Below are 27,468 nucleotides of genomic sequence, written 5' to 3'. Positions count from 1 at the left end.
CTATTCTTGATTCCTTACGGGCCCAGTCCCAAGGGATCACAGTTCCACCGACAGAAAAGCGAGCCACCCATCAATGCCCAAACCGACCCCTTCACCACGTGAACGCCGGGTCAAAGCCCCAGCTCCCTAAACCTGACTCGCGTGGTCTGGGGAGGGAGCGTCTCGGGCCGGCAGAGAATCCATCGTGCCGGGTCCTCCCGAGGCCTCCGTGCGCCCGGGGCGCAGGCTTTGCCCAAGTTTGCAGGGAGATGCCCTTCCCAGAGCCGGAGTTGTGGGCCGGGAGGGAGGGGCGCGTGATTGACAGGCTGAACTACAGACTCATCTCTTACCTTAGGCCGCGGGCGCTGATTGGCTGCTCGCTGACATCCTCAAACCCGGCTGCTCCGCGCTGGGCTCCGGAGGGGGGCGGCTGCGGGTGGAGGTGCGCTTCTGACAAGCCCGAAAGTCATTTCCAACCTCAAGTGGACTTTGTTCCAACTATTGGGGGCGTCGCTCCCCCTCTTCATGATCGCCGGCAAACTTCCTCCTCGGCGCTGCTTCTAATGGAGCCCCACCTGCTCGGACTGCTACTCGGCCTCCTGCTCAGTGGCACCAGGGTCCTCGCCGGCTACCCAATTTGGTGGTAAGACTTGCCTCCTGTCTGCTTGCGGCCCCGATCTCTCGGCCGCGCCCGGGAACGGTGGGGGGCGCTGGCCGGGTCTGGGCAGCGGCAGGCCTAGGGCTCCTTTCTCCTTGCTTCCCTCCAGCCCCCCAGCCGTCCACCCCTCCTGGATTTTCTGCTGGTGTTGCCTACCGAAGCCAACTCCTGGCTTCTCCGATAATCACCATTTTCCCTGCTACCCGCCGCAGAGGCGGGAGGGCTCTCCCTACCCCTGAAGGTCTCTCATTCTCAGTCTTCACCCTCTCCTACTCTAATTTGGGGAGGGGGGGCACGGAGACCCTTCGTTCGCTTACATTTGGATTTCTGTGCTGTCCCTGGGGCCCGGCCACTCCTCTTCTCCATTTTAGGGTCTATACATGGGCAAAATTATCCTGTCCTTCTTCGCCACCCTACCTCTTCCGTGTCTCGGTCAAAAGATTGCTTCCACAATACTCGCGTTTGCCTTCATATTTCAGACCCTAAGGGCTTTGGGGATCCTAAAAGGGGACTTGGGGGGCATTTCACAGGATTTTCCCCACTGTGCTCTAGATTAATTTTGAGCCTCCGAAGTGAATGTAAAATTTGCTGGTCCTAGATGCCATTGCTGATCCGGTGGATTCGTTCTTTGCTTGTCCAGCCCGGAGAAAAGAGGGTTGGGGGCTCTCTGAAAATGTACTTGTTTTGGAGGGAGAGGTTTGTGTTGTTCTTTGAGCGAAAACCCTGTTCTCCATGTCAAATTCGTTGTATTTGGGAGACGGAGAAGGGAGGAGAAAGGAAGAGGGAAAGGGGAATTCTGTCCCTGAGAAATACGGATACAAAAGGCATTTTATAGTAAATAAGGCTGGGAAAGCAGGCGGCATACTTCGGGGCTCACCGGGTGTGTGAGGGGACTGACTGGAAGATAAACAGCCTTTTGGGAGCCCCCGGCTCCCAGGACGCTCCAGTGCTGCTCCCCCCTCTGCAGGTCCTATAGGGGAGGGCTCTAAAACCAGTTTTCTAAATTATACCCCAGGTCTCCCAGTCTCCAGCCCCCTGCATTCCGGAAAACTTTAATAAAAGAAACCTCCCCTCCTGGACAGCGGCAGGCGGCCTGGGGGTGGGAGGTGAGGAGGAGGAATTTGGGACCTGTGAGTAAGATGGAGACTGGCCCCTGGGGTGCAAGTTAGAGAGGAGGTGAAGTGCTACCTGAATGCCCCCTCCTTCCTGCTACCTACAAGCCTACAACATTAGGCTCAGAGTCTACCAGATGCTGGGCCACACCCCAAATCTTCCAGCTGCTTTAGGGATATCTGGGGGCTAAGCCGTGGCCTGGCCAAGGGTCTATTTAGAGGGACCAAGAGTTGCCCCTGAGGCAGATACCCCAAGGATAGACAGGCTTTTCTCCCAGTGGACTTGGGCTGGTCTGAGGCCTTCCGTGTGGTGTATACAGAGCCTGTGCAAGTTGAGGGCAGCCAGGGATTCCAGGGTGGGGTTCTGCCAGGTGCCTCCTGACTCTTTTCCTATCCCTCAGCTGAGGCAATGCTCTACCTTCTCTGGGAGCAGAGGAAGAGATGCTTGGAGCACTCGACATGACGTGGATGAGGAGAGTGGGCTTCCTAGTCCTGTGAACTGGAAGAGAGCACTTCCTGGGGCAGTACCAGGGGGTAGATGGTGGTAGCAGTAGGGTTTGTGTGTGATGGTGTCCAGAAATGTCTAGATAAGGTTCCCAACCAACAAGAAGCGATACCAGGAAAACCTAGAAGGCTGAGACAGGCCCTAACATAATGCTACACAAATGGCCTGTTTGGGGGTCGAGGGGGGATCAGGTGGCTGCTTTGTCTGAGCCAGAGAGAGAGAGAGAAGAGAGAGAGAGGAGATTTTAGAGACCGGTGGTTTGTCGGTGCCTGTGGTTGGTTCTGTGTATATGGTGTGGTGTTCTGGGTCTATGACCCTGAGAAGTATGTCTGTGCACCAGTGTGTCTCTCTGGGTGAGAGCTGGTAATGCCTGAGACCCAGGCAACTGTGCATGTGAAATCTTGTGGCCTGTGTCTAGGAGATCCGTGGCCCACTGCATACAGGTATCAGCAAGTGGTTGGTTCTGTGATGTGAGACAGGAGTCTGCAAGTATCTTTGCTTGTGTAAAGGGGACTGCCTGGCTTCTGCTTGTGATACTGGACGTGACAATATGTGTGTTTGAATCTGTGAGTTGTTTGTGCATGTATCTGTGTAAGACCCTGCACACTTGAGCATGCCTTCTTGATGGTCTAAGGGGGGAGGTTCCACAAATGTCTTTGTGCATGCTATCGGTGTTTGGGGCATGATCTGCTTGTGGTTGGAAGTATGAGAGCGAGCCTTGTACCAATACCTGGAGGAGGGCTGTGTCTAGGCCTGCTTCTGATCTCGTCCCCTACTGCCAGTAGCATAGTTTTGTGCCAGTGGCTATGTGTCTGTGGTCGTGTTTGCTGACACCTGACTTGTGGGCGTGAGGGACACCTGAGATAGGGTGCTTGGACATCCATGGCCCTGAGGGGAAGGACTGGCAGGAAGTGGATGTCTTAGAAGGTAGTTACAGACACAATTGACCTGGGCTCCCAGCTGGAGTGGGGGCAGGGCCTTCCTTGGCACTAGCATGCCCCGTCCCCTTGAAGACTACGGACACTGACCCTCCTTCTTTTGCAGTTTCCTTTTGGTCTTAGAGCTGGGGTGGGGCATGAATCACCTTCTTAGGGCTGGAATTGGAGAATGGTAGGCCTTGAATTCTTGATTCCCCCTCTGCCCCCAGGCAGGCAGATTCCAGTCCTTTTAGCGTGTGAGTCCATCACTGTCTGCCCTCCTTAGCCCACCCAGCGCACACGTTCCCCAGGAGGGGTTTACAGGAGAAATTGCTTAGCTGGGATTTCGGTCCACATCACCTCAAGGAAGACCCCCCCTCCCAAATCCCCAGTAACCTATCTCTGTTCTTCCTTGCTTATGCCCTAAGACCGACAAAATGCAGATGAGGAAGGGGCCCTGAGAGGCCTCTCACTCTAGAAGGAAGCCCTGTGCTCCAGACTCTCTGAGCTAGGCAGTGGCTGCCCTGGGCCAGGAGAAGTGGCAGCAAGCCTGATTTGAACTCTCCCTGTCAGTACTAGTTAGCTGCTGGTAGAGAAATCTATCCTCTTTCTCGGGAAAAACCGATCTTCCGAGGGCCTTGCCTGTGTCATGTGTGCTCCACAGGAAATGCCTGATAAAAGGGGCTTGGTTGGCTGGGTGGCTCATCTCACTGTGTGACTAAGGACCATTGACCCCCCTCCCCAATTCTAGGCCACTTTTCTCACATTTTACCCAGGGTCACCTGCCCACCCAAACTTGCAGTTTAAGGGAAGATGTTTTGCTGAGGCCTCCAAGCCTGTCAGGCTATCTGGGCTCTTATTCTACCACTCCGGGGCCCATCCCCCGCCCAAGCACCTATTGTAAGACCTGCCTCAGTTTCTCCATGTGTCACATCCTGCTGCCTCTCCCCTGCTCAACACCCACCCAACAGCCGGGCGTTCAGAGGCTTGGGAACGTGTTCAGTCAAACCCCGGTGGGGGTCAGTAGGCTGGGCCCAGGGAGGCACCTGGAGACTGCGGGGGAGGAAGGCCCCAGGCCAGGTGTTAACACTTGTAACAGGCAGGTATTACAGCTGGCTGGGGCTAGGGCTGGTGAGGAGCTGAGCTGGCTGGAGGCTGTTGATCCCACAGACAGACAGACAGACAGACAGACAGATGGGAGATACCAGCTCAGATGGCCAAGCTTCAGCAGGGTGGTCGCCCTTCCAAAGATCTTGCCTTGGGGGATTCGTCTGGGGAAAATGAATGCAGGGCCCCCTGGAAATGAGTTCACTATCCTCCTGCCCAGCCCACCCCTATTGTGGCTGGGACCTCCAGCTCCAAAGGGAGCTCAGTTGGTGGTAGATCCGTTTGTGTCCTTCTGACAGCATCAGATATTGTTTGTTAAGTAAACAAACAAAAAAGAAAATAGGTCCAAAGATGTTCTATTACCAGGAGCTGTGTCCTTGGGAATAACCTACTGGAATATATAGGAATGAAGGCAAGTTGTGTGTGTGTGGGGGGGGAGACGCAGCTGTCAGGGGAAAGTCCCCCCAAATTTCCAAGTGTCTAATGGACAGCTTTTGGTGTGACCTGCTTCTCCATCCAGGAGATTCTGAGGTCTGGGGATCCTGTCTGTCTGTCTGTCCTGTAATGAATCCTGAAGGCAGAAGAGGTGACAGGGAGTCTAGACCATCATAAAGCTGGTACCTGTTGAGCGGTTGCCAGGTTCTGAACTCAACTAGAGCTCTCCAGGGCCCGCATTCTCTCACATCTGGGCTCCTGCTCCATCTGATTAAAGAGGCATGAGGCAGACAGCAGGGCAGATGGTGTCCCAGGTAACAATCCCCAAGGAACAGACTGGTCCAAGCCAACTTCTCCTATTCTGTCACTACAGAACTCAGTCTGCTGGAGGATGCCGCCAACTGGGGAATCAGAGCTAAATCCAGCAGCCTCCGACCAAAGCTGCCGAAGAGAAGGGCCTTCCCTACCTCTACCTACCTAGAAGGCTAGGCCCCTACATATTTTTTTTTTCCTTTTGTGGAGAATGAGATCAAAACAGAGTTTCTCTGTGTAGCCCTGGCTGTCCTGGAACTCGATCTGTAGACCAGGCTGGCCTTGAACTCAGAGATCTGCTTGCCTCCTGAGTGCTGGGATTAAAGACCTGTGCCACCACTGCCACTGTCTGGCTATCTATTCTGTTTACATATATTCACACTGGGTGTAGGAAATTGTTCAGGCTGGGAGTAGAGAGACTCATGTCCAAGTTCTAAGTTTACCACAAGGCTGTGTGACCTGGAATGAAGCTCTGTCCTTCTCGGTTCCTTCTGTCCCTGCCTCTTCTGGGCTTCATGCCCTTGACTATGCTGAGAGCTGTTCATTCAACTTCTCAGTGTCCCAGGCATATAATGGGGACCCCACAGCAGACACTTGGGACCTAGTGCACCCCTTTATCGCCTTAGCTTGGTATACCTGCCCTAAGCCCCAAGCCCCTGCCCCACTACTGCCAAGCCTTCTTGATGCCCTTCCAAACCTCCCCTCAGCACTTCCTTCCCATCTGCAGGCTGCTGGCTCACATACCTGTATTTTTTCATGTTATCTGAGTAGCCAAGGCACAACGACCTCTCCCAGACTCGGTTTCCCCATATGAAAAACAGAGTTATAGCCTCTACCTTGTGCACATTGGGGAGCGAATGCAAGCTCCTAGAATGCTGCCCATAGACAGGAAGTACAGTTGGATGTTTGATCCTCTCTCTGGTCCTGAGTCCAGACTTGACTCTTCCAAGAAACCTTCCCAGGTTGGTCCTTATGGCCCTTATTTCTCCTTGTCCTATAATGCTTGGCATTAGAGCTCACAGACTTGTAACTTTCATCAAAAGTAGAGGAAGTTTAGCCTTTTGCTCCCAGGAAAGGAAGAATAAGGTAGACAGAGGTGCTGGGGTCTCCTCTAATCTTCCTGACACCCCACAGTCTCCCAAGCTTTGAAGCCACTGTCATTTCCAGCTAAGATATAGAGCACATGGCCTGGTAGGGAGGGGTAGGCTCGGGGCACTGGCTGTTGGAGCACCCCACAAGATGAAGTTGCTTCTGGAGTTGGGGGATGACTCAGAGGGTGGTTTATAGACAGAAGGCAGAAAGCTTGGCTCCTGGCAGAAGCTTGCTACCTAATTACATTGGAGGTATGTGGGGGACAGTAGGGCAGAGACTTCCACCTCATCCCCTCCGGGCCTGGTACCCGTGATGTCCTAGCTCCAAACAGGGTTCTCCTTAGAGTGACTCCACTGTCCTGAATGCTAGGCCACTAAGAGGAGGGGAATGTGGGAAAGAAGGACAGAGCCCCATGGAGACTCCCCAGGACAGACTGATTAGAAGAGTGGGATGCTGGGAAGGATCCCTGGGTCCCCACCCTGCTTCTGTGGGAGAATAGCTAAGCCACCTGGGCTGAAGACTTCTAGAATCTTCTCCATGTAGCAGCTCTCCACTTCCCCTTAGTGTCCAGTCCTATGGTTGCCTGTGAAGACCTTCAAGTTGTCCTGGGGCCAGGCCTGGTGTTCAGAGGCTGACGCCTAAGTCTTTGTGGTAGACAATGTGTTGCTTGGAAGTGTGATTACTGCCTTAGGAGCCCAGAGGTTTTCCTGGTAGCATCAGCCTTGTACTAGAAGAGAGGAACCCCACTAGCCCTCCCTTAAACTAACTTTTCTGGGAACTCCGGAGCTCACCTGGCTTCCTGGCGACAAGCGTCTGTCTGCCCGTGTTGACCAGTGTGGTGACTCTAACAGTCTCTACTTCAGTCCCAGGTACTTTGTTTCTGGTCCAGGGGCCAAGGAAGGTGTGGGGTAGGCAGGGGTAGGGGTGCTAAGGCCTGCAGCACCGGTCTGCCTATTTGAGCTTGGTTAGTACAGCTGGCAAGAGTTGGCAGGGGTCAGGATGGGGACAGCAGACAGCTCTCTGCTTTCCCCTGAGGCAAGCCTTCTCAAAATGGCCTCATTAATGTATGTGGAGTGAATTCCAGCAATGTCAGGCACACTCACACCTCTAAAGGAATGATGGGGTCCCAGAAGTGTGCTGTGCTTGGGGACAAGAGGAGTCAGACTGAGACGGTGTCCAGGTAGGGGGTCGGGGACTCTTCCAGAGTGATGCGCTGTGCACGGGGTCAGTGGATATTTGAATCCTCTGTGTCTGGTGGGAGACTGGGAACAGATTCCAGGGCAAGGTACAGACTATAAACTTTACACTCGAGCAGCCACGAGGTGCTGGCTGAGTTGCCAACCTTCCCAGACCTCAGTTTTCTCATCTGCCAAATGGGCATTAACACAACTTCCCGGCCTGTGGAGCTGCTAAGAGCTCAGAATTACCAGTCTTGCCAGAGTCAGCAGCTACCATTGCTAGAAAGATGACCAGGGGCTCCACCCCCTACCCAGGGGAGATGCAAGAGTAGCTACAGTGGACCCCCAATCTCTGAGTAGAATCTGTGGGAGCAGAACCCTTGCTTGGGTTTAAGACTGAGTGACAGCAGACACGCCCCAGTTTCACCTCTGGAGGCTCACTCAGAGCCCACAGACCTAATCCCCACTGAGAACTGGGGTAGAAGGCCTAGGTGGAGGAGAGGGATATGAGGGTAAGGTGGGCACCTAGAAGGGCTCTTCTGAAGCCTGAGGGCATCAGGAAATCCAAACACCCCCAAGGAATGCCAAGAAAACCCACAGTAGCCCGTCTTCGTTCCACAAGCTGCTAGAGAGGCTGGAGGAGAATGCGTGTCCCTGAGCTGGCAAGGGGGATGGGAGCAACAGGACCCCATGCCCAGGTCTGCTGGGAGGGCCTTTCTGCCAAACCTGCCCCTGGGCGCAGAGTCCCACTTATCTGTCGGAGCCAGCTGGATCGGCAAAGAAAACCAATCTTCCAGTGCCTGCTATGAATGCAAATGGGGGCTTGTGACCATGTGAACCAGCATGCTGCCTCCCTCCAGCTTCTTGTGACCATGTGAACCAGCATGCCGCCTCCCTCCAGCCTCTCCACACTTTATAATGTGGCTTTCTGAGGGTGTCACTCTGCTCCTCTAAAGCCTCCCATGGCGCCCCACTTCTGGTCTAGGGCCACTTTGTTTGTTTTGGCCTATACCTATACGACAAGCCTTTCGGAACCCTTCTCAAACTCCCTCCTCAAACCCAACATCAAGTAAAAACACGAGCCCCTTTGCTTATTCACTGGCTTCTTCCTCTTCCTCTGAGCTGGGGAAGGCAGGACGACTTTGTCTCCAGGTTGGCCAGGGCTTATTTCTGCTCTGCTCATCACAGGTCCTACCTGGCTCAGGTCACACAGCTGGCAGCCCTGAACTGTAGAGGGCCTGAGGGCTGTCAGTGTCTCCTAAAGCAACGGGACCTTTTCCTGAGCTGTTGCCACTATTCTAGATGTTGGGGTGTCTCCACCATGTCCATACTCTTGGGCTGTGTTGTTCTTTCTCAGCCCGGATTGCAGAGTTTTTCTATTTATGTGTTCTTCCTCCAGGTTCACCCAGCTCTTGCTGGGCATCTGAACTTGGTAGGGCCTAGGGGGCAGGTGTCCTTGGGTACTGCATGCTGTGTGGTGGTCTACACAGACCTACGGGATCTAAAAGATATTCTCCTGAGCTTAAAGATGGGCAGGAGCGTCCCATAGGCCACGCATGGCAGGAGGAGGGTTGGAGCACATGCCCTTTCTCCTGCCTCACTTAGGTTTGCAAGAGGACTCCCTAGTTCGGATGAGAAACTGTTTATTCACGTAATGCTTTGCTCTCCAAAAGACCATTCTGAGGCCAGATCTCCCTCGACTTTCAACTTGCGAGCCGTGACTTAGTGCGTGTGCATCCCACTCTGAGAACCCAAGGAACTCTTACTGGGAACAGGCGCCTGCCCCTGGAGGTGGTCAGACTGTACCCAAGCTGGCACCATACAGTGTAGCATGTGAGCGTTTTGTTGCCCTTGGACCCAGAAGGGCTAATCTTGGTCAATCATTGGTCATCTGTTTTTTTAACTGCAAGATAGGCAATGACCACCACAGTTCCTGCATACTGCCTGTGCGACCACCCTCCTGGCTCCCCTTCCTTGGCATCTAATTTTCACCCTGCAGGGGCCAGAAGGAATTGTGTCTTTATGGGTGGGCGGGGAGAAGCTATGTATGAAGATGGGGGGGTATGTTCACGTGTGCATTGGAGTGTGAGGCCAGGGTACAACCTTGTGTGGCTCCTCAGGCACTCTGGGGTTTGAAACAGTCTTTCACTGGGACATTAGGCTAGGTGGGCTGACTAGTGAGCCCAGGGATCTTTCTCCTTCTGCCTCCCCAGTGGGATTACAGGCACACCACCACACCCAACTTGTTTTCATGGGTTTTGAAGACTGAACTCGGGTCTTGAATAAGCCATCTTACCTTCCCAGCCTCAGAATCTAAGCCCACGTCCTCGCCCTGAGTGGGTGCCTCAGAACTGTGGGTTTTTCACTTGACTTTCGCAGCTAAACCTCCGACATTCTTTGCTGCTGAGAAACTAGAATGCTTTCCCCTTTCTTCCAAAGCATGTTTCCTTTATGTCCCGGCCATTAGGAAGCCAGAGTCACACTTGATGTCGGATGCTCACACCTGTGCTGACCTTGAGGGGCATGTTTGCCCCCTTCTTTGCCAGGTCCAGCTCTTCAGGCTGCATTTTGTTATTTATACAGAAACATTTTGTATTCTAGACACCTCGCAGGCAGACCCCATGCCTAGTGCATCTAGAATTCTCCATGGTTGCTCTCTGTGTAGTGGTTACTGATGCTCCATACATATTTTTTTCTTCAGATGGGATGCTGGCTGCCAGCTGTGCTGAATTCTTTCTGAAAAGAGACAAGGCACACAAAAATGAAAAAGCAATATATATATATATATATATATATTTTTTGGTTTTTTGAGACAGGGTTTCTCTGTGTGTTGGCCCTGTCTGTTCTAAAACTCGCTCTGTCAACCAGGCTGGCCTTGAACTTAAGAGATCCACCTGCTTCTGTCTCCCAAATGCTGGGATGAAAGGCACACACTACGGCCAGGCAGCAAAATACACTTTTTGCACTCCAGAGGCTGAGACAGGAGGATTACAAATTTGAGACCAGCTTGGGCTATACAGTGAGATCCTGTCTCTATAAAAGAAAGAACGGAGGAAATGGTGGGTGGGAAGAAAAGTCGCTGTGTCAGAGAAACAGCTCTGAGCAAACACTTTGGGGTTGGAGAGAGCGTACTCGGTGTCTATAGTCTGCTTCTCCCAGTCTGCAGAGACCATGTCTTCAGGGATGCTGCTTGCAGGGATGCCATCATGATACGCTTTAGTCTAAACTTGAATGTCACACCCTACTACCTGGGATTCTGTTTCTTTTTCTTCAAATAAAACATGCCTGGTTTTATTTGGTGTTGATCATGTGTGCTAGGCAAGCGCTCTACCAATTTAACTATGACCCGAGTTGGGAACTCTTCAGTGGCTGTGCCTTCCCTTTGCTTGGTCCCCAACACAGCTGTTTTGTCCCACCTCCCTCACCTTGGAAGCTAACTGGTGCTCTTGATACCAGGTGGTACACACAAGTACCAAGTAGCCCTTCCCCTTGCCCCAGACCAGTTGCTGTTATTCCAGAAGTCACTGTAAGAGGTTTAGGCCGGCAGGAGAATGGGAGCTAGCAGAGATGGTCTTAGGATCGCACAGGGTGGCCTCCCCTCAGCCCAGGCTTCCCTGTTAGCCAAGCCCTGGGTGGACAGCCTGGCTAGGCCTTGGCTGGCCCACATCATTGCTGTTCTGTGATGGGAACCTCATCCAGAAGGAGAGGAGAGCCGGGCACTGTGATACCTCTGACCCCGACACTCAGGAGGCCAAAAGAGGCAGATTTCTATAAATTCAAGACCAGCTTGGTCTACATGGCAAGTTTCAGGATGTGCAGGGACAAGAGAGGCCATCTCTCAAAAAACCAAATAAACAAAAATAAAAACCTAACAATTGAAAACAGAAGTGGAAGAGAATGTTGGGGTGGAGGAGGGGAGGGTGACCTGCCCGCCACCCGACAAGGCTTCAGCTTACCTCTCAGCTCCTACCCTTGGTTGGCGCCTTAGAGACCACCCCACTCAGCCCCTTGTCTTCGGCAAAGAGAACGTCCAAATCCACCCTGGATGGCCCTCCACCTCAGTGAGAGATTCTGGGTCCTTCCAAGGATAGCCATGACTCTGGCATGCCCTTGAAGCTAAAATAGTGCCCTTGTCTCCAGAAAGTGAGCAGCTGGGGAACAGGATTTAAGAACCAGCAAGTAGTCAACCCATCCTTCTGGGTGTCCCACCCTCAGCCCCATGCGCAGGTCAGTCTTAGATGCATGTACTCTCTCTGTGTCCCATTCTACAGGTGACAAACTGAGGCCCCGAGAGAACCATACTTCAGCGCCCAAGGCTGCTCAGCCAGTAGACCCCAGCTCTCTTTACGGTGCTGACTGCTGGAAGTCAGGCCCTCCAGGGTTCCTAGCCCCTCAGTGATACTGACCCTACACCCAAATGGCCAAGAAGCTCCCCTAGAGGTCTATCTGCAGGCTTAATCTAAGCCCAGACGCATGAGCATCACTGAAAGTCCTCAGTTTGCATTTGAGGCCTGGATGTACTGGTCCCCGGAGTCTCCTTTCTCCAGAACAGTCCCTTAGGTTGCCTGCCTTGAACCACTTGTCCTTCGGGACTTTCCCAGATTCCTCACTAGTCCTGTGATTCATAGAACCACCTTCAGCCCAAGTGAGGAGCGGTGCTGCCCTGGTCCTTGAGGCAGAGGGGTCTGCTCTAACGTCTGACAATTATGCTCCTCTCTATTGGGCCAGGAGACTGGAGTCCCAGTGCTCCCAGCCCAGGGTCCACATCCACCCTAGTCACACTCCAGGTACCCCAGAGTCTGGGGACCCTTTCCTAGATGACCCTGATCCTCCTTCTGAGCTCTGGAAGTTTTTCCTGCAGGGGTGAGCCACACTGCTGATGGCCCAAAAAGAGGTCAGACAGGCTCTGCAGGGACTGCGGCTACCTGGAGGTTTGGCCAGGTGTCCAGCATGGGATGATAGAAGGATGAGCCCAGCAGAGGTCAGGGCCTCTTTCTGTCCATGCCACCATTTTCTAGAATGAACTCCTTGGAGAAATAAACCTTTCTGGTATTTTCCCAAGTAGCAGGCTAGTATCGTTTAAAAAAAATTTTGCATTGGTATATCACACACACACACACACACACACACACACACGGCTCCTGTGAGTTCAGGTCAGTGGGCTCAGTAAAGTGCGAACATTTGTTAACCCGAGGTGAAGGTTTTCAGTCTGTGGTACTTAATGAATGAGCCTCCATTCATTAGTCCCACCCCACACACTGTGGCGAGGCTGAGGAAGCTGGATGGGAAAGTCGGTCTATCTAGGTTCTGCCAGCACAGGAGCTGGGAGAGGGCTTGGCCCTCTCTCCGGCGCTACAGCAGGGGCTCACCTTAGCATGTGAGTCTCTTGTTCAGTAGCAGTCCTGGGGACTGTCCCAGCTGTGTTCCCTCTCCCCTTCAGGCCCCTCTTTGCTAATCTTGCTCTCTCAGTCTCAAATGACCTTCCCTGGTGCTTAGCCAGCTTTGTGGTTTCCGATGGTGTGATCAGAAGGACGGTGACATCACCAGGTAACACAGCTGACTGCTGACACTGACCCTGGCTGGCTCTCCAAACCCTGCCTGGCTCTCCTGACCGCCTGCTTCCCTTCCAGCCTCCTTTCACTTGTGACGATTAGAGTAGGCTCCTGGGGACAGTCCTGGGCTTCTGTCTAGGTAGCTCATTGACCTTATTTTCTCTGAGCCTCAACTTTTCCCTCTGTGAAAGGGGATCGTGAGGATTAAAGGGCTGTAACATATGAGACAGACAGGGTCTGGCGTCTACACAATGAGTAATCCTCCCATTTGCCATCATTAATCTCGCCATACGTTTTGTTGTTCTTGCGATGCGTCACCTTGCTGTGCCTCTGTGCATCCCCTACCTTCTCCTGGGGAGGCTGGGAGGACTCCTGTCCACCCTGCAAAGTGAGGCTGGTACCAGTCCTCACCGAAGCTCTCCACCAGCACCTGCCCCTCCCTCCTGCAGTCTCAGTAGGACCGGGTCTTCATCATCCCTCCCCACCCCCGCCAGACAGCAGAGAACACGAGGCATCTTGAGGACAGGTCCTAGGTTGAAGGGACAGTGTGCTGAGGGTGCCCTGCTGGACAGAGGCTCAGCCTTTCTCCTCTAGGTGTGTTTCCTCCTCCCCGGGATGTCCTCGTCCTCAGGAAGATCCACTGACGCTTGTCGTCTGTTTCTTGGCTTCTAAGTCATGTCTTGTGGGCATCCATATTCTCTCAAAGAAGGGCTCACCTCTTGAGGACATAGGTTCTGCTCTGTGTCTTTGTCACGCAAGTGAGCCTCATATCACAACCTGAGGCGTGTGGAGCACAGCTGGGGAGCACAGTCATTCTCCACAGAAGCTCTGGTGGGGCTTAGCTGCTTCCCACACACTGGGCAGCATCTCTGTCCCCCATGATCTCAGCAGGGCCCAGTTTTGAGCTTCCAGCCTGCGCCTTCCATAGACACACACCCCTTGCTGCCTATGAAGAAGAGCTGTCAGGGAAAATGGCATGTCTCAGACCTGTCACTTGGCGGCTCCCAGGCTTCTGTGTGTGTGGAGGGGGGAAGAGTTACTTGAAAATGTCCGAGTCTCCATTTCTTCTATGTAAAACGGGGTGGGGGCAGTGTGATGTCAGGGAAGTTGTGAATTCCCCGCTATACAGGGGCTGAGCTGACAGTGACTGATCATGGCTGGTGTGCAGGTCATTCCAGTACAGCAAGGGCTGTCCAAGTGCTCAGAGCCAGGAAAGAATGCGGGTCATCCTGCTCTGGAGAAAGGGCCACGCTGGGGAAAGCCATGCCCTGTGATGGTGTGTCCCAATTATCACCTTATTTGAAAGCCAGAGTGGGAGTGGTTCAGAGCAGGATGCTAGTGATTCAGTGAGGACACTGGCCTGACCCTGTGTCCTGGTGGCCTGCTCAGCCCCTGGCTCCTGGGAAGGGGTGGGCAAGTCAGATGTGGCTTCGGGGAGTTTTACAGGGGCTGCTGGGCTGGTCTGTGCAGGTTTAATACGGCTGAGGCACCGGTCATTTCAGTCCTGCTAAGTGTGCTGAATAAGCCTGGCTGCGACTCCTGGGAGTCTGGGTGGCTGTGCACATCCGTCCTTTAGGGATGAGGGCCTTGCTGAGCTGCTTGGAGGCCCACGGGCAAGAAGAGGTGATGTGCTGCTAGTGTGGCCGACTACCTGATATGTGTCCTACTCAGACACCAGCTGCTCTGCTGAGAACTGGTGAACCAATATTCTTTTTATTATATAGCACCTCTCTCTCTCTCTCTCTCTCTCTCTCTCTCTCTCTCTCTCACACACACACACACACACAGCAAACACATCATATATGGGATGTCATAACAAGACGAAAACCTGAACTTCCCCACACCCTGAAGAACCAGAACTTCTTCATCTGTCCCACAGACTTCTCCCTCCCCACCCCATCACCCTCTCCCTCCAGATGTGACCACATCCTGAATTTTGCCCTTCTTGAGAGAGGGGAGGGTGGGTGTCTGTTACTAATTCGGCTGAACAGTCCAAGAAGTCCTGTCGATTCATCCCCTTGCTGGGGTTACCGCCACACTTGGCTGCCGATATGGCTGCTGGGGACTGAACTCAGATCTTCAAGCTTGCAAAACTTCCTGAGGGAACTGTCGTCCCAGCCCCTATACATTGATTCCATGACTAAGGTTAAAAAGCCAGCTGAGTGCAGTGGTGCACACCTTTAATCCCAGCACTGGGGAGGCAGAGGAAGGTGGATCTCTGAGTTCAAGTTCCAGGACAGCCAGGGCTACACAGAGAAACCCTGTCTCAGACAGCAGTAGCAGCAGCTTAAAGGTGTCTCCAGGCAAGAATGGAGTTCGGGTGTGATCTTCTGTGATTTTATCTTCTTTTTTGAGACAGAGTCTTATGGTATAGCCTTGGCTGGCCTGGAATTTACTAAGTAGGCCAGGCTAGCCCTGAACTCACAGAGCTCTACCTGGCTCTACCTCCCAGGAGCTAAGATTAAAGGTGTGAACCAGCCTTCTCTCTTTGTTCTTTCTGCAATTTGTTTCTAAGTTCCGCACTGCTGCTGAGTCTTTCTGTATTTCCTTCATGTTCACAGCTGTAGAAGAGACACTATGTCTGCTCACTTTCTCCCACGGACACATATCTTTCTGTGTGCTCGGAGGAGAGCTCTCTGAAGACCCTAGAAGCAGCGCTGTAGGCTGTGGGAGGTGTGGCTAGCAAATCTTCCTGCCGTTCAGCTGTTTCCTAAACAACGATTCCATCTTTTTCTCATCCTTCCTCTTTTTGCCTGGGACCTTCCAACACTTTTTCAAGTTCCAGCCTCAGAGTCTCCCTTATCCCAGGTCTCTTCCCAGCTTGGCTTCTTTGCCCCACCCCCGCACCCTCAAGTCTTCTGAGCAATATTTGGGTCGCAGCACTATGTCTCAAAGTGCGTCTCGTCACACCAGTCCTACACGGTCCTGCTGGGAAAGGCTTCTCGGGTCAAATAAATTTAGACGTTACCCTTGTCTGTTGGAAGCCCAGTGGCACCAGGCAACCTGCAGAGGTGACCCTTGTTCTCATTTGTCTGGTCCTTTCCCCAGAGTGGTTAGCCCCAGAGTCTTTTCTCCCTTAGGTATCAAGTGTTACTTGTTTTGGAAATTTCAATCCTAGAAAAATCCTCCTGCCCCTTTCAACGGTCGGCTTGTTTTCGTGTTCTTATTCTCCCAACCGGGAGGCTGTGAATTCATTTTCAGCTTTTTTTTGACCATCCTGCATGAAGTGAGTGAATTTGGTTCAGTGTCTCTATCCCAGAGGGGCTTGAGATGACTGAATGACTGAATGGCCACGAGCGTGAGCAGTGAATGAAGCAGCAGCAATCAATCGGCTCACTGCTCTGTGGTCCAGCTGCGTCTCTAGTCCTGGGAGGAGTCAGAAGCTAGGGACACTTGAGGCTGTTTGGCCAGGGCCCAACCCTGCCTACAGTAGTTCTGCAAAGCCTTCCTCCAACACCCACGTGGAATGAATCACTCAAATTAGGCCTCCTGTCACTGGTTCTGAGGCATCTGTTTCACAGGGAGGCCTGGAGCCCTTGCAGGGCAGAGGCTTCATTCCATATGCCCCTCTGCTTCTCAAGAGCGGCTGCTTACTCCCTGGCTGCTGGGTAAATGCGGGCAGGGGAGGGCTCCTGTTTATCCTTCCCAGGGACTGGAGGGCACTGTGATGAAGTCTGCAGGCTCTGGAGCCAGACCAGAGGTGTCTTTTAGCTGCCAGTCTCTGCCTCAGCTTGGAGACTGGACAGCTCCTCCTCTTCCTCCCACCGACAATTACTCCACTGACTACACAAGCGAACAGGGTTTTGTTTTATATCAGTGAGATGAGTCTTACTTTGTAGCTCTGACTGGCCTGAAACTCAATAGGTAGACCAGGCTAGCTTCAAAACTAGGACAACTCTCTGACTCTGCCTCCCAAGTACTGGAATTACAGTCATGCGTTACCACCCTGACTTTTTTGTTTGCTTGGGAGTTCTAGTTGTTGGTTTGTTTACATTGAGACAGGCTCTCACATGGCCTGGGACTCACTGTTGGGTGGAGGATAAACTTCTAACCTTCCTGCCTCTATCTCCAGGTTCTGAGATTACAGGACCACACTCAGTGTATGTGATGACAGAGATGGAACTCGGGCTTTGTGTGTATGAGACAAGAGTTCTGCCAAACGAGCTACAATCCCAGACCATCTGTCTGTTTGCTTTGAGACAGGGTATCATTATGTATCTCTGGCTGGCCTGGAACTCACTATGGAGGTGAGACTGTCCTTGCATTTATAATGACTCTCCTGCTCCAGCCTCCCAGATGCGGGGATTATAAACTGTGGGCCACCATGCATGACACTGCTGGGGTTTTTGTTGCTTTGATCCTTTATTCATTCCAACAAACTGGATCCCATAACAGCACCTGGTTGGGTTTTCATGGTGAAGTGTGTGTGTGTGTGGGGGGGGGGATGTTGGAAGGAGAGAACACATAGGCAAGCAAGCAGGAAGTTGGGAGGCCAGAGGCTGGCTAGTGCCTTCACAGCAGACTGGGGAAGCTAAGTACATTGAGACAGAGATCTCTTTGAAATGGTGTGAATGGAGCGCCCTGTGCTGTAGCTGTGTCCTAGAATAGAGGGCTCTAGAGCATGGCTTACTGCCATCATCCTCAACCTCCGGCTATGTGTGCTGGGAGATGTTTGCACACAGAACGCCAGGACCACTTTCCACCAGGGTTAGAAGATTCAGGCAGCAAGGCCTGCCTGAGGATGTTAGGGGCCTACTTCTCACCTCTGAGGGACACACCACAGGATCCCTGACTTGGGCTCGAGCTCAGGGAAATTTGTCAGACTTCATCATTCCCCACTTAGAATGGGGATCCCACATGTCCTGGCCACCCAACAGAGTGGCATGGGGGCCTTGCAGGCAGACTGAGGTGACATGTGGACTCCAGGGCTGCTCACTGAGGAGCAGTGAAGGCCAGGGGCTTCAGTGACAAGCGATAGTCCCCTCAGCAAGGCAGGGCAGAACACAAAGTGGTCTGGAGGGTGGGGGCAGGAAGATGAGAGTGCCTAGCAGGTGGTCCAAAGATGCCCTTGAGCTGACAGAGCCAGAGTATCTGGCAGAGAAACTGAGATCTTTGTGGCCTGCTAAGGAAGGCATTCAAAACAATTCCTAGACCTCTTTCTGGTCTGCTGACAGCTTGACTGGCGTGAGGAGTGGGGAGTGGGTGAAAGTTGTGGGTTTTCATCCTCTCTTCAGTGGTATGTGGTAACTGTGGTAACAAAGGGCAGTCTGAATTTCCCAGAGATACGGAAGGGCCCTGCTCAGTACTGACTCCTCAGCCTCAAGAGATACTTTATCAGGCTAGACCCAAGAGTGTCCAGGTTCCTGTCAGTCTCCTCCTTTCAGACTCACAGGTGGCCACGAATGCCTGTGGGGATGTGAACTCAGCAGCTGGCCATCAGCCCCTACCTCCGTTTGCCCTTGACCCTGTGAGTTGGTGTCCTGCTTGCATCTGTGTCTGAGGTTCCTTTCTTCTGAGAGCAGAAAAATCTGCATAGTGCACCCCGTTCTCCCTCTTACCTCCTGGTCCGGGTCCCACTCGCTGGTGATACCACATTCTGACTATACGCATTTATTCTGCACCCACTGTATGTACTGCACATCAAGGGATGCACGTGGTTGGAAAGAATAAAAATTTTTTTTAAAGCAACAACAGCGCCAGGTGTGGGGGCACATACCTATAATCCCAGCTCCGCGGGACTAGTGCAGAGTCATTTCCATATATCAGAGGGCAGCATGGTCGGCGTAGTGAGTTCCGGGTCTGCCCAGTGAGACCCTATCTCAAGGTAGTATAATACAATATGCCAACCCCCTTTGGGTTATCTGTCCCATCCTGCTCTGTGACTCCCTTCTCTGGGTCTCCTCAGTTCTGCCTGGAAGCTGGCTGTGTCCTTGCTACTGTCCTCTAGCCCCTGTGTGAACACAGTCTTCCAGGTGAGGGGTCATGACAGCATTGGGTTACTGTGGGCCACACCAGGTGCAGAATGAATTATTACCAGAGGATGGACCTAGACTGGCATCAGTCTGGGAGGAGAGATCCAACCATTTCAGGCCCTGTGCTTCCTTCTGAGCCTCTGCTTTCTCACTGGAGCAGTGACAGCAGCCTGAACCCCTTGGGGCTTTGGAAAGAACACATCCGAATTAGGGGGTTCTGGGAAAGAGCTTTGCAGTCTCAAAGGTGCCCAGCGCATCTGAGAACCCGTGTCTTCTAGGTTTGGTATCTTGGAAGAGGCCTGCTAACCTGGAATTTTCTGTGGTTACTTGAACCCATGTGTTTTACCCCTCTGATTCTGGGATGGGGTAGGGGGAGTCTCTTGTCTCCTGAGGATGCCTGGGACATGGCCCTACTTTGATACAAATAACATAAATGTTAAAGGTATAAGTCAAGAGAAGAAATATCAGTAGGCAGAGGCCCTGGAGTGGGTCCAGTGCTCACCCTGAGGCCTTGCGTGCCTCAGTTCTCCTTTGACACACTGTAGAGACCTTGTCCCAATAAATGTCTCTTCTTGCTTTCTTAGCAACCCCAGTACCACTATCACCAGCTGCATGGCCCCAGACATGTCTCCTCGCCTCTGTACCCGTGTCATCACCTGTCAAATGGAGATAATAACGTCATTGGGTTCTTTGGCAAATTAAAGGATGTATTTCATGTCAAGTGCCTTACGTGGTACCTGGCACAGAGTCAGGGCTCAATAAATGCTGTCCTTTACGAATAATAATAACCATTTTGAGTGTCCTGGAAGTAGGTTCCCTCACTCCCTTCCACCAGAGCTCAGGAAATGATTTCTTCATGGTCTTATTAACTACTGTCTCCCCAGATAAGTGCACCCCGTATTATCTTATTCACCACTGAGTATGTTCCTGTAAAAGCACTCCCCTTGATTTCATTTATAGTTGTTTCCACAAAGAGGCCCTCATTACCTCATCTCCCCCTGGTTTGTGGGCTCCTCCTGTCTGTGGCCACTCAGGGCCAGAGTGACTCCTAAGGGATCTTTAGCCATTGGTCTTTGTTGCTATCTGTCTGCCCTCAAGCTGAACAAACAACTCCTTTGTAGAAAAATCTATAATTTGTCCAAGTTTAATGGTGTAGGCCTATAAACCCACCTGTTCAAGAGGCTGAGGCAGGAGGATGAAGTTCAAGGTGAACATATGCCTTTAATACCATCACTGAAGAGGCAGAGGCAGGTGATTCTCTGTGAGTTCCAGGCCAGCCTGGTCTACATTGTGAGTTTTAGATCAGTTAAGACTGTATAGTGACACCCTGTCTCACCAAAGGTGGTTAAAAAAAGGGGGCTCAAGGCAGCCTCTAGAACTTAGCAAGACTATCTCTATCTATATGTTTGTATCTATATTATAAAAGGTTATAATATATTTTATGCATATATGTTATATATTATAATATAATATGCATAGCTCAGCATTTGAGGACTTGCCTAGCAGTGTGAAGCCTTGGGTTTAATCCCTAGTACTAAAAAGAAATGTGTAATTAGAGTTTCTTGATTTAAATATGTATGTGTGTATGAGAGAGAGAGAGAGAGAGAGAGAGAGAGAGAAGAGAGAGAGAGAGAGAGAGAGAGAGAGAGAGAGAGAGAGAGAGAGAGAACAGAGTCTTTTGTGCACAAAGCCTGTTCTCCTCCAGAAGAAATACAATAAAACACGAGACTGTGGAGGCAGAAATGGCTGCGGCCTTTTGGAATGACAAGGCTGGCCACACTGAGAGGAAATGGGTGACCCGGGTGGACTCAGGCTGCAGAGGTATCCTTTCCCTCCTGGGCTGTGTGAAAGAATTCAGACATGCGGATCCCTGGAGGAGGCAAGTCTTGAGACCTAATCCCCAAGACTGTGGACCCCAGCACGTCTGAGTTTCTGCATTCATTGGCATGTAAACCCCCAGTGCAAGGCTCAGAAATCTGGGTGGAGAAATCAGGGAAAATAGCAGGAAGACAGACAGATACAAGGAGGAATGTGGTATGGGCAGGGGTTGGGTCCCTAACAGTGCCCGAGACAAGGTTCCTTTTCAAAGTATTTTTCATTGGGACCTTCCCTTTCCAATAGATGTTAACTAGCACGGGGTTAGGAACAAGGCTCTTAAACTTCAAGCTCAGAGGCGTCTGTGATTTATACCTGGTCTATGTAGATGAGGGACATGTCCAAACACTTTTCACTCGGCGCTGCTGATCAAAAAAACAGTTTGGCTGCTGCGGCTGTCAAGATGGAGGCTTAAGAAACCTGGAGCGCTAGGATGAGGACAACACCAGGGCTTGGCAAAGAAAGGCAGGCCCACTCTGGGTACCAGGAAAGGATGTGTGGCATGGGGCGGGGCAGGGCAAATAGGGCCCAGCAGTGGAGCCTCGTGAGAAACCCCAGTCTCCTTGAAATGCAGGGAGGACCCCCTGGGCACCCAGACCCCTCGCATACTATGGATATGAGGTTTAGCAGACATCATTACTGTGAATTTCGCGTGTAGCCATCATTGAGACCCAGTGGTCCTCCTCTGAGTGCTGGAATACCTAATGGGATCCTGCTTGGGTCGGCCAGCAGTTTGGAGCGTGAGAGGGGACTCGCAAACCCAGAGAGGAAAGGCCTGGTTCCGTGGAGCAATTGGAGGCAGGAGCCCAGATTGGTAAATGTGATGGTGTGGGTGTGGGACAGGGGGTGCAAAGGAAGGTGTTGAGGCTCGCTCCCGGGAATGGGTCCGGGAGGGAGGAGCAGGCAACGCTTTGAACTTGCGCGCAGCCTCCAGAAGCAGGGCGGGGAAAGTCCAGGTGCCGACCAGGCTGCCTTCACCTGCGGATCCTTGGCGCTGTGGGGGACGAGGCGCAAGGAAGACCTCCTGGGAATGCGGTGGAAATACCCACCTTGAAAGGCACGGAGCGGGAACGTAGCCCTGAGCGCCGGGTGTGGCGAGGCTCCCGCCCCCATCCCCACCCGCCCCTGGCTGCAGCCTGCGCACCTGCTGCCGCTGCCCGCTGCTGCCCGCGCCGGTGCCGGTGCCGCCAGTGCCAGTGTCAGTGTCGATTTCAGGACCCCGACTTGGTGGTGCCCCCAACAACTGGGCCATCGTGGTTCCAGCCCTGCGCAGATTCCATCTAGAAGTCCCCACAAAAGAGTTGGGAGTTTCTATTGTTCTTCAAAGTTTTATTATGGAGATTGTTAGTGAGGCCTGTGGAGCTTGCTTAGAGGTTTAGGGCTGGCAGAGCATGCTACAAGGGCCTGGCGCTCAACACCACAGTGCATGGGGGAAAGCGAACCAGAAAAGTTGGAAGGGGGCAGATGATGGAGCTCAATTCGGGTTTGCGAGCCAGGAGGGTCATAGCGAGTCCCCAGGCCAGCCAGGGCTACATAATGAAAAGTAATACAAGGAGCAAGCATCTACATGCTTCCTGGAGCAGCCATTTTTAATGTTTCACACATGCATGATTGTTTTTGCTGAACAATTGCAAAAAACAATCTCTCACCAACTCTGACATTCGGATATGTGAGGTTGGCCCCCGACCTCAAGATTTCACGCTGCTTAACAAAGCTAAGGATTCCCGGTGATGTGTCCCCTGCTGCCTTTACCCTGAGGGTTTTCAACCCAGACTCAAGTCATTTGTTGTCTCTTGCCTTCGTTTCAACCTAAAAGTATTTCTTCTTGTGCCCAACACACTTTTCAAAATGGCACTGGCTCTTCAGAGAGGCGTGGCCTGTAGTCCCTCATCACGTGACCTATTCTCAGTCTGCTTGCCTCTGCAGCGCCATATATAGCTTGTTCCTGGCTCTCATTTCCCTGACAACTGAAGGTTACCTCTTAGGTCAAATGCCTTTTCTAGTGAATTTTATAGAGGCGGTGTGTACCCGGCATTGCACCATCTCTGGCCATCCTGCTGTCCGGCTTCTCTGGAGGTGTTTAATGGGCTTTCCTAGTCTCCTTCCTAAATGGGCTGGTCCAGCGGGTTAGTGCTGGAGTCCATGTGTCTGGGGTTTGCAGATCTGCCCCTGGTAAGCCGGCTACTTCAGTATCTCACTTGCCTTCCTGACCCTGGGCAGTGATCATCCTTGATCCTCCAAAGGGCATGGTATGGAGGTGTGGAGAAAGGTGAGCTCTTAAGGCTCGGTTCCAGCAGTAGCTGGTGTCTGCATTTGAAATGGGCAGGGAGGAACCTAGGTCCCAGTCAGCAGCTCTAGGTTGCTCTGGGAGTGACTAGTTCCTCTAAGATTGTCACTATGCTCCACTATGCTCACGGACATCCATATGCTCTCAGTGTCTAGCACAGGTCTGACCCAGGGTAACTGCCTCTGAAATAGAGATATACAGTAGGCTTGTGGCCCTTGTGGAGCCCCCAGAGAGATGATCTTGAGTGGGCTCAGCTTTCTGTGTTCGAAGACTCAGATAAGGATTTCCCAGGCTGTGCAGCAGCTATGGAAAGAGGCCAGAGAACCAGCAGGACGGCTTCTGCCCTCAGCTTACCATGGTGGTAACCTGAGTGATCTCGGGGTGGGGGGGTGGGGTGACTGGGGAAGTCAGTGGGAGCCACTGGGTCTAGTCCAAGGAGGCCCTTCCAGGGCTCCTGTGCCCGCTGCAAAGTCAAACTCTCCACTCTGTAGTTTCCAGAGACTGAGACAATTTGTCCTCTGAAGAGTGCCACTGTTTAGTGGAAAACAGACTCGGTAGACAGCTCAGTGGAGGTTGTTCAAGGCCATGTCTTTCCTGAGGAGCTGACGAGATGACCAGAAGGAACGATCTAAACTGGAGACAGCAAGAGGGATTTTAATCTCAGATCTTGAGAAGTGAATAGGAGCTCAAAGGGAAATGAATGACTAGGCAGGCCGTTTTCTCTTTTACCAAAACTTGACTTGAAGGGAAAGCTACATGAGAACCCAGAACAGTTTAGACCCAACTGGCCATCTTCGTTTCTTAGAACAATTAACCAGACCCTGTCAGGCACCCATCTGCTAGTGGGAGACTGTCCCTGCCATCTGTAACTCTCACTTGGAGGGTCAGCAAGGAGGAAGTGGTAAAAGGGCCCAAGATGCCAATGAAGCAAACCGGGCTTAGAGAATGTTCATAGTTCTGGTTGGCAGGTCGATGGGTAGAGAAACAGCAGAGCCCAGAGGGAAAGGGGCAGCAATCAAGCTGGGCTCTCAGGCTTAGCATACAGGCTGTCTCTTTGGCACTGCTCCCAGCCTCTCTCCACGAGATACTCCTGGTTTTTTTTTTAGAATTTCTACCCAGGAACTCTTCACACTTGGTCAGCTGCAGGATACCAGGATACCTCTTCTGCATAGAGTAGAGACCCCATTTTATACAGACAAGGCAGGAAATAAGCTAGTGACACACAGAGTCCCCACTGCTGCTCCGTGAGGCTTGTGAGAGGTTCTGTGTGGTATCAGGGCAATGGAGCTCTATCAGACTGGAGGTCGGAAGGCCTAGACCGTCCCCTCTCACCACTTTGAACCAGCGAAGAACATTGGATGAGTCACATCACTTTGGGGGGACCTCAGTTTCCCCCAGGAAAACGAAGTTAACAGTCCCACCGAGCTTTGACATTTCATGACTTGATACTTTAATGTACTAGCTGGCTATGTGATTGACCATTTACAGAAGGCTTCCAATAGACGTCTAGAGTCTCTTATGTCCATATACTCTCCTCCAACCAGCCAGAGGCCATCAAGGGACACTTTGCAGGCAGAAACTTTTACCCTACAAAGCCTTTATTGTCTATCAGCCTTGTACCCAGAGACCTCTGCTCTTGCCAGGGTTTCAAGGATGCTCAACATCTCCCCCCTAGAAAGACTAAATGCATCTGGAGGGAACTCGGAGAGTCGTTACAACTGCCAGGCAGGGATGATGTGACCCAAGCAAGCCTTTGATCCATGGTTGTCTTGTCTGTGAAACAGGGCCTAACTGTGGTGTCTGAGGCTAGAGGCCAGACCATGGTTTCCAAAGGCAAGGACTTGACCTGCTCAGTGCGGGTGGGAAAAGGAAGCTTGTAGGATTCACTTGGGAACTGCCTGGTAGGAAATGACTCGTTCTTGACCTAAGCTTCTGGAAGTCATGTCCCTGAGACAGCTGGCACTTCTCAGAGAGACCTTCTTGGGGGCCTGGCCCTTCCATCCTTGGATGTGCTGGGTTGAGTCTTTCCCCTGGTAAGTCTAGAGAAGGTGAGCCAGGCCAGGCTGCAGAGCAAGCGCTGGCTGCCAGAACCCTTGACTCCCTTTCTTTCTCGTCTTCCACCTTTTCCGCTCCAGTTCTCTAGATCCCTCCTTCTCTTCACTCACCTACCAACCCTCTTCCCTCCTCTTCAGGGCCCACCAGCCTGCTCTGTACTCCTCCAACCCCCCAATTTAGCCAGGAGGGACAGTCCTTCTGTGCCCTCCCCCTTCTCCGCTGTGATCTACTCCACCTACCTATGAAATGGGGGAAGGGGGGCTGGCTCACAACACCTCAAAAAACAGGTTTCAACATTTCACAGGTTTCAACATTTTTCAGGCGGCCTTGTCACACCTTATCAGATCAGGGCCTGCAGGCCAGGCCCGCTGTGGCAGAGGAGACTTTGCTACATTCCATTCAGGCTGGGCTGTCTTGGGCGAAAGGGTCCTTGGATGGAGGAAGAATTGCTACCCCTTCCCTCCGATAGGGGTTCAAGAGTGAGCCCTTGGCTGCATGCTTCTTCCCACATTGTTTTCTTCCTTCCATGGCTGCCCAGCATCAAGATTCTTTGGGGTCCCCGGCAAGTGCACTGCTTCCTTGAAGGGCTCCGCTTGGCCCCAAAAGGAGCTTCTAGAAGTAGGGAGAGAAGATGAGTTGGAGTTAGTCCCAGAATGTAGGCAGTTGCTTCGCCAGCAGAGCCAGTAAGTTTTGTTGCTGAGCTCCATGGGAACCTCAAGGAGAGGGGAAGACGATGAAGGCCACCCCACTCTTCTCAGCTACTTCCTTCCAAAAGGAATGACTTTGACGTTAGTTTTCTTTCTTCATGCCTGTGGGTTTCACCTCCTGATGTGGGCTGCCAGCCTGGAATCCCCCTTCCTTCACATTCTCCAAGAGGCTCTCTCTGCCTTTTGTCTCCTGCCATGCTCATGGTGGTCTTGGTGACATGGGAAAGACTAGCAAAGCCCAAAGACCCAGAGTTCGGCTGAGCCAGCCTGAGAAACAGACAGAGATGCTGGTCCCCAGGCAGCTCTCACTGGGTGGAGAAGATCAGGCTGAGTGTAAATCCAGAAGGGAGTCTCCACAGGAGGAGGTTGGGTGATGGCTCCACCTGGCTGAGGTAAAGGCTTAGAGAAAGCAGAGCTGTCATCTAGAAAAGGGACAGTAGAGGAAAGAGCCATGTGATGGCTGCCCACGCATGCAGGCTATGTGCCTCTCTAAGGACCATGAGCCGGAAGCCAAGGACATAACCGATGGTCCCACAGGTTTTGGGCCTATCCGTGTGAGATTTGGCCTGGCCAGTGTTGCACCTCCTTGCCTGGGTTACCATATGGTATCAGCAGCTCCAACATGAGGCTTCCAGCTGGCCCAACTCCCCCAGGTACTTTTTTTTGTCCTCATTCATAACCTTCTCCCTGTCCCTGAAGCCCTTGTCTTGAGACAGCCAGCAAGTCCATCCACTGCCACAGCCCCGGCTAACCTCTCGGGCGCACCTGAGCCCAGTGGCATTGAGGCCTCTGGTGATGGCAATGTGTGCCAACTGTCACACCAGCCTCCCAGCTGCTCCGCCAGCTTTTGATCTCGAGTGCTGCCCTTGTCCCACTGCACATGTGACAGATAGGTCAACAGACCAAAGTCCAGCTTATGATGCTTCAAGCTCTGCCAGCCTACCTAGGGTGGCATAAAACTTGGCAGGTGGGGCCCCTTGCCAGCCTCTCTCCCCTCATCTGTTCCTCTGAAAAAGCCCAAGACTTCAAGTGAAAGATAAAATGGTCACTCGGGTATGCCAGCTGTTCGGAGGCCACTCTCTGCTCCAGGTGCTTAAGAGAACCCGGATCTAGTTACCAGGTGCATAGCTGTTCCTGATCACAGCACGGGGGCCTCCTGGTCCCACTCTGGAAGACTCAGCCATCTCACCCTGTTCTAGGGCAAAGATGACGGGGGTTTGTAAATGACAAGGGTCCAAAGACCACCTCCTGCCCATGTGTGGCATTCATAGTGCCCTGAGCTGGTAGGAGCTTGAAGAGGGCTTGTTGGTCTGTTGATAGATGCCTCCTGGCCTGGGTGCTCCTCCGCGGGGCTTCATTCATCTGTGTTCCTCGCACCTGGAGCTCCGCCAGGTTCACAGTCATCATTCAGTAAGAGGTGCTGAGTGAATGTGTTTACCGGGGAAGGACTTGAGCCCAGCTGCTGGAAGCAGGCCCTCCATTTGCTTCTCCTCCCTGGGCCCAGTCTGACGACCCAGACTCAGGCAAACTGGAAACCCAGCCATAGGCTGGGCTCCTCCCTTTTCCTCTCAGCCCCCCTGTGTGAACTGAGTTGTCTCTGTTCCTGCTGGATCCGGAAAGGCAGATGCTCTTCTGGATCTGTGAGGTGAACCAAGCAGCAAGGGATGGAGAGAGGTCCAGGGGCCCCTCACTTCTGTGAAGGGCAGCATCTAGGTTTCCTGGGTG

The 27,468-nt window shown here is 52.5% G+C and overlaps 1 protein-coding gene across 1 annotated transcript in view; it reads left to right on the top strand.

Moving 5' to 3' along the window:
* Window positions 1–380: 380 nt before the first annotated feature.
* The window catches only part of Wnt3 (Wnt family member 3), a 41,546-nt gene continuing 14,458 nt past the window's right edge, over window positions 381–27,468 (top strand). The window contains exon 1 of the mRNA XM_057776405.1: window positions 381–622. Within this exon, the coding sequence (XP_057632388.1) occupies window positions 543–622 (80 nt within the window). The 5' untranslated portion in view covers window positions 381–542. The remainder of the gene's footprint in view (window positions 623–27,468) is intronic.

Source organism: Chionomys nivalis, chromosome 7 (genome assembly GCF_950005125.1).
Source record: "Chionomys nivalis chromosome 7, mChiNiv1.1, whole genome shotgun sequence".
NCBI lineage: Eukaryota > Metazoa > Chordata > Mammalia > Rodentia > Cricetidae > Chionomys > Chionomys nivalis.
This window is presented reverse-complemented; position numbering and strand designations above follow the sequence as displayed.